Source organism: Thalassophryne amazonica, chromosome 1 (assembly GCF_902500255.1).
Source record: "Thalassophryne amazonica chromosome 1, fThaAma1.1, whole genome shotgun sequence".
NCBI lineage: Eukaryota > Metazoa > Chordata > Actinopteri > Batrachoidiformes > Batrachoididae > Thalassophryne > Thalassophryne amazonica.
The window spans coordinates 122,729,567-122,742,418 of NC_047103.1; the positions used below are offsets into that span (position 1 = coordinate 122,729,567).

Here is a 12,852-nt window from a genome sequence, read left to right on the forward strand (position 1 = left end):
CATTCAGTGTTGGTTTTCGGCCTTGCCACTTGCAGTTACAGTTACAATTACAATTTGTTCCTCCATATTAATCAGTATCAGTTTTTATCACAATATATGGTTTGATACTGCTGCCAGTTTAAAGAGTACAATGAGTGAACCATGAAGAAATCATATGGTTTACTATTTGAACCTTTACTTTGCATGCACAACTTTTAGGGCCCCTTCAAACAAAGTACAAATGTGGCTGAATTGCGCACATAGCAGGAATCGTATGCAATACGTGTAAAATCGGAGCTGCCTCTAACGCCTCGCACACCTGTTGCTACAACTATTTGTGTACACCAGCAGCTGAAAGACAGAGTGTGCCCTGTGAGAGCCCATCGAGCCCTCTCATGGCAGGTGTCAGCCAAATTCCAGGTGACACACATGAGCATCTAACACCGCTCGCTTGGAACTTAGAAAATGGCTGTATTTTCCCACAGCAGCTGCGTGATGTGGTTACACATGCTCCAGCGTTCACGCCTGCCTGACCACGTCTCTCCAGACGCCCTGTTTTTTCCATTGTTTTATCATTATTTGAATCACCTCTTTGTTTTACTGTTGTCAACAGTAAAACAAACTGTTGACCAACAAAATATTTAATAAATATTTGTCTTTTTTTAACAATTTCTGAGGTAAATTTCCAAAATATATAATCCTCATCTCGAGAGGCATTACATCTTTAATGTCTTGTAAAAAAATGTCTTGTAGAGCCATGTGTATTTCTCTCCAGAAGTCCTTGATAACCGGGCAGTCCCAAAAGATGTGGTGGTGGTTTGCATGTTGATTACCACAGTTTCTCCAACATATAGGGGGAGTTACATCATAGTGAGATTTCTGAACGGGTGTAATAAAATATCTTATCAGAATTTTCCAGCTGAATTCTCTCTAAATCTGTGAACTAGTACATTTCCAATTATATCTCCACACTGTTGTCCATTCCTCCTCAGATATACTTATTCCTCCTTCTTGCTCCCATTTTTCTTTAATGTATGTAGTTGACTGTGTTTTAAGATTGGATAAGCCTTTGTATGCACATGATATAATTCTACCATTAATATCAGAGTTATATGCTTTCCTAAACATTTCTATAAAACTCACCTTTGCTTCTGAGACATTTTTCATTTTCATATTAATATACTGTCGTATCTGCAGATAGTGGCAGAAATCATGTTTTTCTAAAAGATATCTTTCTTTAATTGTATCAAAACTGTTCCCCCTTTCAGTAATTTACATAATGCTGTCAAACCCTTAAATGTCCAGTCCTTAAACCTGGTATCCAATCTATTTGACATGAAGTCTGAGTCATATGCACACCATTTAAGAACCATTATATCCCCTTCTAACTTGTGTTCTTTTATGATAGCTTTCCATATTTTAAGAGTACATTTCACCCATGGATTGTCAATAGTTTTTATGTAATTTTGTAGATTATTGTCAGCTATAATTGCCTGTATGGGAATGGAACATAATTTCTCTTCTATAATTTTCCTTTGAGGATTATATATAGGATTGCACCAGCATATAATTGTTCTTATCTGTGTTGCAAGAAAATAATCTCTGAAAGAAGGTAGAGCCCATCCTCCCCTCTCCTTGGTCAGCTGTAGAGTTTTGAGACGTACCCTAGGTCTCTTGCCTCACCATATATATCTTGATAACATTTTTTCACATTCATTAAAATGCCATTGATTGATTTCTATTGGTAGGGTGTGGAATAAATATAAAAATTGAGGTAAAATATTCATTTTAATAGATTCAATTCTTGAAGAAAGTGTTGTGTGTTGGGGGGGTGGCTGGATGTTTTGGTGTTCTTTTCTTTTCTTTGCTCTTCAGGTGGCATGAGAACTGATTTGTCTGTGGAGAAGGTGCTGGCTGAAGAGTCCTCACCCTCATCAACATCATGTGTAGCACCTGTGACTGGTGCTCACATGCAACCTTAAAGACTTTCAGCTGAAGCAAATAATTGGATGGCGTTCTGCATTTAAGGCATGTGTGATTCAAGCAGAACTGCCGGGAACTCGACCTTGTGATGTCCGTTTGTGAGACGCTGAGGACCGCGCCTGGGTTTGACACATCGAGCCCGTGAAGCAAGGAAGGGTGAGGACACTTGCTGTCAGCACACATTAAAGGTGATTAAGTGTTCGACTAATTGTTGATAGTAACTTGGTGTTTTGTTACGCAGTATACTGGAATTGTGATGAGAATTGTGCAGTTTGCTTCTCACTGCTGTGGCGTGCGGATAAGTGATCCTCCACTTGTTGTGAGAAGCTGCTCATTTGCATAAAGTTAAAAAATATAGACCTGAATGTGTTGCTGATAGCGTGTGTCTTTTGAAAGATATTGTTGTAACTGCTGACTTACCTCACCTCTTCTTTGCTTCACAGAGAGTCGGTTTGTCGTGTCCACCTGGGGGGTGTTTGTCTGGTGGTAGTGGGTCCAGGAACGCCGGGCTTCTATCCTTTTGGGCGCTTAAGAGCGCGCCAACAGTCACTCCACCAGAAGGACGTTCTTTTAGTTTTGTATTATTATGCACAGGTGAAAAATAAATTGTTTCTGTTGTTGGAACCGCTTTCTGGTTATTTTTAGCGCTGGGTTCTGTCTGACGCAGGTCCGCTCCTCAACCCGCGTCGACACATAACAGCAGTTCCCGGCCATTCCATAATGGACCCAGCGGCAGAAGCGGTTCCTTTTGCCGAAAAAGTTCAAGAACACTTGGAGAAAATATGGGAGCAATTACAGCATCTCGCAAACCAAATTAAACAAACAGACGCCCGTGTTACGGAGCTTGCAGCGCAAGCCGTTCCGCTTCCTGCTGCTCCAGCTGCGGCATCATCGATACTAGTGCAGATAACTCCGTCACCCAGAGATTCGGCGTCCGAACCGATTGTTTGTCGTCCGGAGCCTTGTGCGGTGATGCAATGTTCTCTGGTTTCTGCTCAGTCAGGTTGGAACGCCGCAGCTTTACGAGGAATGTTTGTAGATGGGTTAAATGAGTCATTAAAAGACGAGCCGGCAGTCCGTGACGAGCCAAACGATTTAGATGAGCTAATATCGTTGGTGATTTGTCTAGATGATCGGATGAAGGAGCGTGGACGCAAGAGAGGACGCCCATCAGAGCGGGTTTTTTCGTCTCGGGGCTTTCCCCGACACAGATTTGGGCCGCCTCTTCTTCGCCCCACTGAAGCTCCTCCGACGGGACCTCTGGCTCCTCCTGTTGACGAGCCCATGCAGCTCGGACGAGCAGAGATTACTGTATTGCCCCGACATGTAAGCGTCAAGAGAAATAATGGTGACGTATCTCCAAGTGTTCTGGGACAGACAAAATAACACACATAAAAAAAAAAAAAATCTAGCACGAGTAAATGTTTTGTTTTCTTTAAATAGGGGTTATAATTGTATGGGGAGTCAGAGGCGTATCTGGTGGAGTGATTGTTAGGCGGTTAGAAGTCCGCCTGGGCTCACTTAATTGTTAATTTTTTATGTGTTTTTAGGTATTTTCCGTTTGGGTTTGTTGGGTCATTTTATTTTGTTGTTTTTTATTTCTCTACATCCCTAACCCCAACCTCACTTGCCCCAAGACCGTTTGTCTTGTGGGTTGTGGGGTGGTGCAGGTTGGTCACGCTGAGCATTCTCAGAAGACCTCTGCACCTAGGGGGGGAGGGTATTAGAGGCGTTTTTCTTGGTTTGGTTAGGGCCCGGTTCCACTCCAGCCTCGGTAAGCCTTTGTACCGTTCGTAATTGGTGTTGCCGGGGTGTGGTGCAGCGGAGACTTACCTCAGTCGGAGGGGTGGGCCGATCTGTTGCCGTTCGCCATTTCGGTAGTTCCACCCCTCCCGAGAGGCTGGGGTATGGTCGAGTTGGGGCACCGGACGTATTTCCGGTTCTCCGCTGCGCCTTGGGGTTGGATCTGGGTTAGTTTTTTCCTGTTCCCTTCTCCGGCTTAATGTTTTGAGCCGTTCGCCAAAGTTGAGCCGCCGAGGGGCTCTGGGAGGGACCCGGGGTCTTTCGGGGTGCCGGGGAGGGTAACAGGGTTTACGGTCGTTTTATATCCCCCCGGGGTTGTTTTTGGTAGTCCTCCGGGGGTTGATTTTTGATTTTGTTCTGTTTCCTTCCGGGTTCCACCTCCAGGGTTGATGGGACGGTCCTCTGGGGGGGAATTGGCTTGGGGCCAACTAGCCAAGTGTGACCGGGTCTGGGGTTCCGGGGTTGTGGGGAGGGTACCTCCTGGGGTTGATGGTACGGTCCCCTGGGGGGAGCCGTTTTGCTCCATGTACACCTGGGGACCTTTGTGGGATTATGGTTCTGGCTGTTCCTCCTGGAACTGGCGATGAAGGCCTTCTTGGGGGGGTTGGGCTCTGCAGGTCATTCTGGGGGGGTTGTTTGTTATTTTTCTTTTATGCATTTATGTTTGTATTGTGTTTGTGGGGCTGTGTTGGGTTTTTGCGTTTGGGACTTTTTCTTTTCTTCCCGGGGTTTGATGGGACGGTCCCCTGGGGAGGTTTTGGGTGGGTTTTATGTTTTTTTTTGGTGTGTTGACTTGTACTGTGGAATGTTTTGGGGCTTTTGTTGATTCCAGCCGGCCTTCCAGCTGCGGTGCCTGTCCTGCTGTCTGTGGTGGACCTTATGAGCGTGGTGCCGTCTGCTTCCTGACGTGGACCCCGGAGGGAGGTGCTGTTCTCGGGCCTGGTCTGTTCGGTCGCCGGGAGGCTTCCCGTTGATGGGGGGGTACTGTTGTGTGTTGGGGGGGTGGCTGGATGTTTTGGTGTTCTTTTCTTTGCTCTTCAGGTGGCATGAGAACTGATTTGTCTGTGGAGAAGGTGCTGGCTGAAGAGTCCTCACCCTCATCAACATCATGTGTAGCACCTGTGACTGGTGCTCACATGCAACCTTAAAGACTTTCAGCTGAAGCAGATAATTGGATGGCGTTCTGCATTTAAGGCATGTGTGATTCAAGCAGAACTGCCGGGAACTCGACCTTGTGATGTCCGTTTGTGAGACGCTGAGGACCGCGCCTGGGTTTGACACATCGAGCCCGTGAAGCAAGGACGGGTGAGGACACTTGCTGTCAGCACACATTAAAGGTGATTAAGTGTTCGACTAATTGTTGATAGTAACTTGGTGTTTTGTTACGCAGTATACTGGAATTGTGATGAGAATTGTGCAGTTTGCTTCTCACTGCTGTGGCGTGCGGATAAGTGATCCTCCACTTGTTGTGAGAAGCTGCTCATTTGCATAAAGTTAAAAAATACAGACCTGAATGTGTTGCTGATAGCGTGTGTCTTTTGAAAGATATTGTTGTAACTGCTGACTTACCTCACCTCTTCTTTGCTTCACAGAGAGTCAGTTTGTCGTGTCCACCTGGGGGGTGTTTGTCTGGTGGTAGTGGGTCCAGGAACGCCGGGCTTCTATCCTTTTGGGCGCTTAAGAGCGTGCCAACAGTCACTCCACCAGAAGGACGTTCTTTTAGTTTTATACACATTATTATGCACAGGTGAAAAATAAATTGTTTCTGTTGTTGGAACCGCTTTCTGGTTATTTTTAGCGCTGGGTTCTGTCTGACGCAGGTCCGCTCCTCAACCCGCGTCGACACATAACAGAAAGATTGAGAAAAGGAATTAGGCTCCACCTGTTTATATCTTCCTTAATTTGTTTTGTATAAAGGAACATAATTGCATTCAAATAATTTTGATAAATCTTGTGGGATGTTTATGGCTAAATATCTGATGGATTTTGTTTGCCATATCAATGGGTATTCATTCTTAATTACATCTGGTGGGTTGGAATTATATGCAAGTAATTGAGTCTTACCCATATTAACTTTGTATCCCGATAATTTGCCATATTGCTCAAATGATTTAATCAATCCAGGTAAAGCATATGTTGGTTGTCCTAAATACACTAAAATATCATCCGCATAGCAGACTAATTTATACTCTGTACCTTTTATAAAGATTCCCTTAATTTTATTGTTTTGTCTAATGTGCTGAGCCAACGGTTCTAAATATAATGCAAAAAGTAGAGGTGACCATGCACAGCCCTTTAAAGCTCTTTGATAAGGATCCATTTATTTTGATTCTAGCAGTAGGGCTGTTGTATAATGCTTGTATAGTTTTAACAGTTGTATCATGGAAGCCAAACCTATATAACACCCTGTACAAAAAATCCAAATTAACCGAGTCAAATGCTTTTTCCGCATCAACACGTATCACTATTGCCTTAGTCTTATTTTTTTGTGTATGATCTATGATGTGTAATGTCTTTCGTATATTATCTTGTGTTTGGCATTGTTGTATAAAACCTGTCTGGTCATTATGTATTAATGTAAGTAGGAACTTCTTTACCCGTCTGGCCATAATTGAGGTTAATAATTGGTAGTCTACGTTAAGAACAGATATTGGTCGATAGGATCCACACTCCATTTTATCTTTGCCTTCTTTTGGTATAGCCGATATGATCGCCTCCTTCCAGCTGGGTTGTGTTTGTGCCTTTTTTAAAACCCAATTCAAGGTGGGAAGTATAATAGGTGTTAATTCATCTCTAAATTTCACACACTCTTTGTTTGAGCACGTGAGATTGTCACGCGAGGCTCTCCGTCTGCTTTCACTTTCACTGTGCGTAATGGCACAGGGTGCTTTGAAGGATTTAGGGGCCTATTCAAATGGACCAACTAGTAAGAAATCACTCCTGAAAACGATCTTTGGTTGATCGTGTGAGGTCAGTCTGCCCTACGATTGGATTTTGGAAAACCATGTGATGGTGAACCAATTCCGATTGGACACACACATTCCGCACGTCATCACACAGCTTCTATGAGGTGTACAAAGATGGCCGACGGTAGATCGAAAGTCCGCAGAGTTAACTTTTCAGCAAAAAAAAATTAAGTTTCTATCTCATATCATTAAAAAGTTATTTATAATTTAATAAAGCTTGATCCCAGCCGTCGTATATGACGGCTTCGACCCCAGAGGGTAAAGAACCCAGCCCTAGGTTGGAACATAAATAAATTTGTCCTTTCTTTTTACCTCCCTAGTGTCTCCCACATCAGTATCAATGGAACATCACCCAGGTAGGTAAAATAAATACCAAACAAAGAGTTAGTTAATATTTATTTATGTAACCATTTGTTGATCTGTTCTTAATGTCTCTTGTTCAGACTTCCTGTCCACTTGCATGCTCTCAACCATCAGAATATCTGTACCAGCCTTCTGATGGAGGATCTGTCCACCTTCCTCTGGGTGTCATGGAGGACGCCATGCCAGAGGTTAGGGTTGACCAGAAAGAATCCATACAGAAGAATAGCTATGAAGAGAGTACAGTCTTCACAGGGTTCTCCCCAGAAATTTTTTGTATAGTGGTGCTGCTGGCAGTTATCACCCAAGGCGGCGCGTTTTTGTCATGTTTCCAAAATATTGGACAATCAGGTACTTAAGCTCACAATAGCACCAAAATCATGAGCTTACAACAACTTTTATTGAAACTAAAATGGTTACCTGTACATTACTATCATCGATTTGATTAAACAATGCTCAGGCAGTAATGTCACACACAGTGTGTGACATTTATTAAATACATTTAATAAAATACAGTGCACATTGAATTGACTGTGTGTCAGCTATCAATGGTATTGGAACAGGTTCATCCAGGAGTCGGCAAGACCTCATGTAGGACATTCTTTTGGCAATTAGGGAAGTCCTCATGTATTATAATAAATATTCCAGAGATAGGCAAGAGCTTCTCTCAGAATTAAGAATAGGCCTGAAAGAAGCTTCTGTAGGAAGTATTTTTGACATAAGGTCAAGTGGGGGGGTTGGGTTTTTAAATACTTGAAAGACACTGGACTCATCAAGAGGATTTAATACCGCTATAATGGACTGATGCAGAAGGTGGCAGCAATTGCAACAATAAGGATGCTGCCATAGAAGAAGAGAGGGTGCACTTGATTTATTTCACAGGGGCACATTTTGAGGTTGGAGCACATTTTCACATTTACAAAATGCCACAAGAAACCACAAAAAAATAAATGAAAGCACTTAATTTACTCATATTTATGTCAGTCTGGGTAAATGTCAGACTCGGTCCCATTGATTGTGCAGCTAATCTGGTTTCTTCAGTGAAGCGTGTGCGAGACAAAAACAAACATGGTGGATTCGCTGAAGTTTGATGGCACGGAGATGTGATGAAATTTCATTTTGCCACTGGAAGAATGGTAAAATAAACAGAATTTTGCAAATATTTGTAGGGGACCGAGCGGGCTATCATTTTCTAAGTTGTACTGGCCTGTAGGGGCCCGACAGTGGACCAAATCGCCAGCGGGCAAATGGCAATGTCGAGCCCTGTCAAATAAAAAAAACATCTCGAGATGACGTCAGAGTATGACACCAGAGTATAATGTCACTGTGATGAGACTATAATGGCGCAGCACCGTAATTCCATTGTCTGGGGAGAACCCTGCTTCACATTTAAATGTAGCTGCTCTGTGATTGGGCTCCTTTGAAGAAGTCTTCTGTTTGTCCACTTTGAAGGTATCTATCTGTTCTTTGGGGAGGAAAAATGATCATGATCAGCATAGGGCTTAGACAGTGAGTGAGTGTGTTTGTCCATTCCAGGCAATTTGTGTTGACAGTAACCTAAAAACAATAAATGTTATCTTGTAACTCACAAAATTTAAAGAATATACAATGAGAATGAGAATATATAAATTCTTAAAAAATTACAAACAGCTGTGGTTGAATTCACATATAGCTTGTCTGCCTCTTGACACATCGTGTGCTCATCACTACAATCTACACACCTAACAATTTTATCAGACAACGTCGGGAAGAAACCTAATGCCCACTGCATAGGTAAATAGAGGATGGACTATACAATTAAATTAGTAAGTAAAACTAATTAAAGAAAGGTTAAAATGTGTGGGGATGATCCCAGAATTTAACTGTTACTTCAAATTAGAGATGAGTAAGTTTTATTGTGAAACATGGCTCAAGAACACTTTGATGCCATGGTGCAGTCTAGCTGGAACCACACCCCAACCCAAGCAGGGAAAAGATAAAATACTAGTGAGTCCGATTGTCTGTGGACTGACTGCTCACTTGCTGCTGATGAGAAAGATATCGTATATTAACCACACATGAGCACAAACACAGGCGCATCGACCAAACATCTGTGACACAGCTGTTCAATATAACAGTTACTACTTACGAGGGCTGTCCGTAAAGTATAGGTCCTTTTTATTTTTTTCAAAAACTATATGGATTTCATTCATATGTTTTTACGTCAGACATGCTTGAACCCTCGTGCGCATGCGTGAGTTTTTCCATGCCTGTCGGTGACGTCATTCGCCTGTGAGCACTCCTTGTGGGAGGAGTCGTCCAGCCCCTCGTCGGAATTCCTTTGTCTGAGAAGTTGCTGAGAGACTGGCGCTTTGTTTGATCAAAATTTTTTCTAAACCTGTGAGACACATCGAAGTGGACATGGTTCGAAAAATTAAGCTGGTTTTCGGTAAACATTTTAACGGCTGATGAAAGATTTTGAGGTGATACTGTCGCTGTAAGGACTTCCCACGGAGCGAGACGTCGTGCAGCGCTCTCAGGCGGCGTCATCAGCCTGTTTCAAGCTTAAAACGTCCACATTTCAGGCTCTATTGATCCAGGACGTCGTGAGAGAATAGAGAAGTTAGAAGAAGTCGGTTTCAGCATTTTATCCGGATATTCCACTGTTAAAGGAGATTTTTTTAATGAAAGACGTGCGGGCGGATTGTAGCGTCGGCTCGCAGCCGCCGCGACGCTCCGCCACAGGAAAAACACCTCTGTTGGAAGCCTTAAGGACAAGTTGGAACATGTCCAGCTGTTAAACAATTTCTCATATACTCACTCCACTGAAAGCCATCAAAAGCCGCCTGGATTTTACAAATGGTTATCAACACGGAGGTGTTTTTCCTGTGCCGCCGCACCGCGTCGGCTGCGTCCCGACGCGCGGACCCGTCCGCACATCTTTCATTAAAAAAATCTCCTTTAACAGTGGAATATCCGGATAAAATGCTGAGACCGACTTCTTCTGAAACTTCTCTGTTCTCTCACGACGTCCTGGATCAGTAGAGCCTGAAATATGGAGGTTTTAAGCTTGAAACAGGCTGATGACGCCGCCTGAGAGCGCTGCATGACGTCTCGCTCTGTGGGAAGTCCTTACAGCGACAGTATCACCTCAAAATCTCTCATCAGCCGTTAAAACTTTTACCGAAAACCCGCTTAATTTTTCGAACCATGTCCACTTCGATGTGTCTCACAGGTTTAGAAAAAATTTTGATCAAACAAAGCGCCAGTCTCTCAGCAACTTCTTAGACAAAGGAATTCCGACGAGGGGCTGGACGACTCCTCCCACAAGGAGTGCTCACAGGCGAATGACGTCACCGACAGGCGTGGAAAAACTCACGCATGTGCACGAGGGTTCAAGCATGTCTGACGTAAAAACATATGAATGAAATCCATATAGTTTTTGAAAAAAATAAAAAGGACCGTTACTTTATTGACAGCCCTCGTATGTTCTTATTACTACTTGGATAAGACAGTCTCCGATTCATTCAACATTTGGTTTAAAAATGTGTGTGCTGTCTCCATAATGTTGTATTTCTTCTTCTACCTCCATGAAAATCTTATCATACATGCAGAATGATTGATTGATAAATCTCTTATATAACAAATTAATTTGTGTGATTCAGTCTTCATATGTCTTTATATGGTGAGGTGGGGTGAATTTCCTAGTATTTTGTGGCATCTAAATGCACCATGTGCACTGGACATATCTATGCAGTCACACATTTTACCTTCTGAATAGATATAAAAAGGACCCCAACTTTAGGGCCCCTTCACACATAACATGAAAGACGCAGAAACCGGAAGACAATCCGCAAACCAAACATGAAATGGGGAACCACGAAACATTCCACCTGCTGTCGGTAGGAACGCACGATCGCACAGGCGTGCATGATACACTGCCGATGGGTCGTGCACACGCGTGCACGAACACAATACGAGCAGCTGGAGCATGTGGAACCACATCGCACCGCTGCTGTGGAAACTATGGTGCCTCACCATAAACTTGACAGTGAAATAGGTCTGTGCATGTGTGACTGTGTTGAAACTGTGCATCCACTGAATGATCTTTGCCCAAATTGAACTGACATACATGGACACAAAGGGCTTTTTTTTTTTACATCTTTTTTATCTTTTTTTTTTACATTCAAACAAGTCAGGATGCTCTGGAAATGCAGGTGTCGCACCTCCTGTGTTGTCAGTATGTCGCCTGTGTGTCTGGAACAGAGTCCCACAGCCACAACACATCTGGAGTTCTCAACACACTGTTTTGTGTCGCGAACTCTGTGTGTCAAATTACTGTCATGTAGATGTTCGGGGGTGGGTTCACCCCTTATGCCGCGTTCACACCGGACACCACACGATGCCACAAATTCGCATCCCTCGCCTGGCAATGGACACTCCACCATCGCCCGGTGTGTTGCTCTGCTTGAGCCGCGTTCACATCGGACACCACACACCGCCACAAATTCATCATTTGCTGCTGGAGCTGCATCTGGATGACGGCCACTTTCAGCGGTACTTCTGCCTCTCCAGGACCCAGTTTGAGGACCTCCTGTCCTGTTTGCGCGCGCACATGTGAACAAAGAAAAATAATCCTGGTTGCTGCTGCAGTTCATTGCCCTCCCCTCAAACTCTGTCATAATTGTGTTAAATAAAGGACAAAAGGGTCATATGTCCTGCTCACAGGCTGATTGCCAGAGACAGGACATGTCCACATCAAATACAACTCCAGACATCTCCATGTCACTACATATCCAGTCCCTGATTGGTCATCGCGGCGCGACAAGATGAAAATGTTCAGATTTTTCAACTTGGGGAAGAGGGTGACGCGACGTGATGCAACATGATATCATGCCACAAACGCGCCAATTGCTCAAAATCGGTTAATTCGTGTCACTTTATTCACGTCCATCACGTCGCACTGCATGGCTTCAACTTTTGTGGCGCCACAACGTGTCCTTCCATAGGGATTACATGGCAACCTGTCGCTCGCGTGGCGTCTGGTGTGAACGCAGCATTAAGACACTTTTCGCAACTCCAGCAGACAGTGGAACCAGGTGTGGGCCTATTCTCTTGCTTTGCAGTTGGAAATTTTAATCAAATCCAATGCACCATTTTGGTTTGTGTAATGCTGGAAGGTCTCTGCAGACCTATACTTTCTCACTGTACCATCATTTTCTTCTGCATAATCAGGTTTTTCCACCTGCACATCTGCTTCCAAAGTGCTGCCACTACACCAGTGTCTCTGAGCACCATTACCTGACAGAATGCCATGAGTCTGCAGAACCTTGCATGCTTCACGCTTCTCAGCTACCCATGTAGAGTCCACCTACTGACGGCTTCTCCAGGAAAACATCACCTTAACCTTTATTGTCATCCTCTCCTCCGCTGACTTCCATGAAGCACCTGACATCACATGATTGTAATCTATTAACTGTTTATTCTTCACCATGTAAAATGTTGCAGTGTTTTATTCTGTGTTTCACCTTTTGCAGGTGAAACACTCAGCAGTTTCACCTTTGACTATGAAACTGCTGACTGTGAATATGGCGGTTCAAACAGTCTAGAATCCCTAACTTTAAAAACATTACATAAACCTTGTTCCATGTTGCTATGTTTTCTAAAAGTACTTTTTTGTATTTCTGAGGGTTTTATACAGTATTTACTCCAGACTACGTCACATGCATGCAGGAGTGAGTGATGCACACATTATTTCTTAGAAAATTAATATTTACTTTGA

The 12,852-nt window shown here is 43.6% G+C and overlaps 1 protein-coding gene across 1 annotated transcript in view; it reads left to right on the top strand.

The window, feature by feature from the left end:
- The window catches only part of LOC117512761 (protein boule-like), a 112,876-nt gene extending 100,396 nt beyond the window's left edge, over positions 1 to 12,480 (top strand). The window contains exons 8-10 of the mRNA XM_034173009.1: positions 7,052 to 7,087; positions 7,175 to 7,282; positions 12,306 to 12,480. Of these exons, the coding sequence (XP_034028900.1) occupies positions 7,052 to 7,087; positions 7,175 to 7,282; positions 12,306 to 12,434 (273 nt within the window). The 3' untranslated portion in view covers positions 12,435 to 12,480. The remainder of the gene's footprint in view (positions 1 to 7,051; positions 7,088 to 7,174; positions 7,283 to 12,305) is intronic.
- The last annotated feature ends 372 nt before the right edge of the window (positions 12,481 to 12,852 follow it).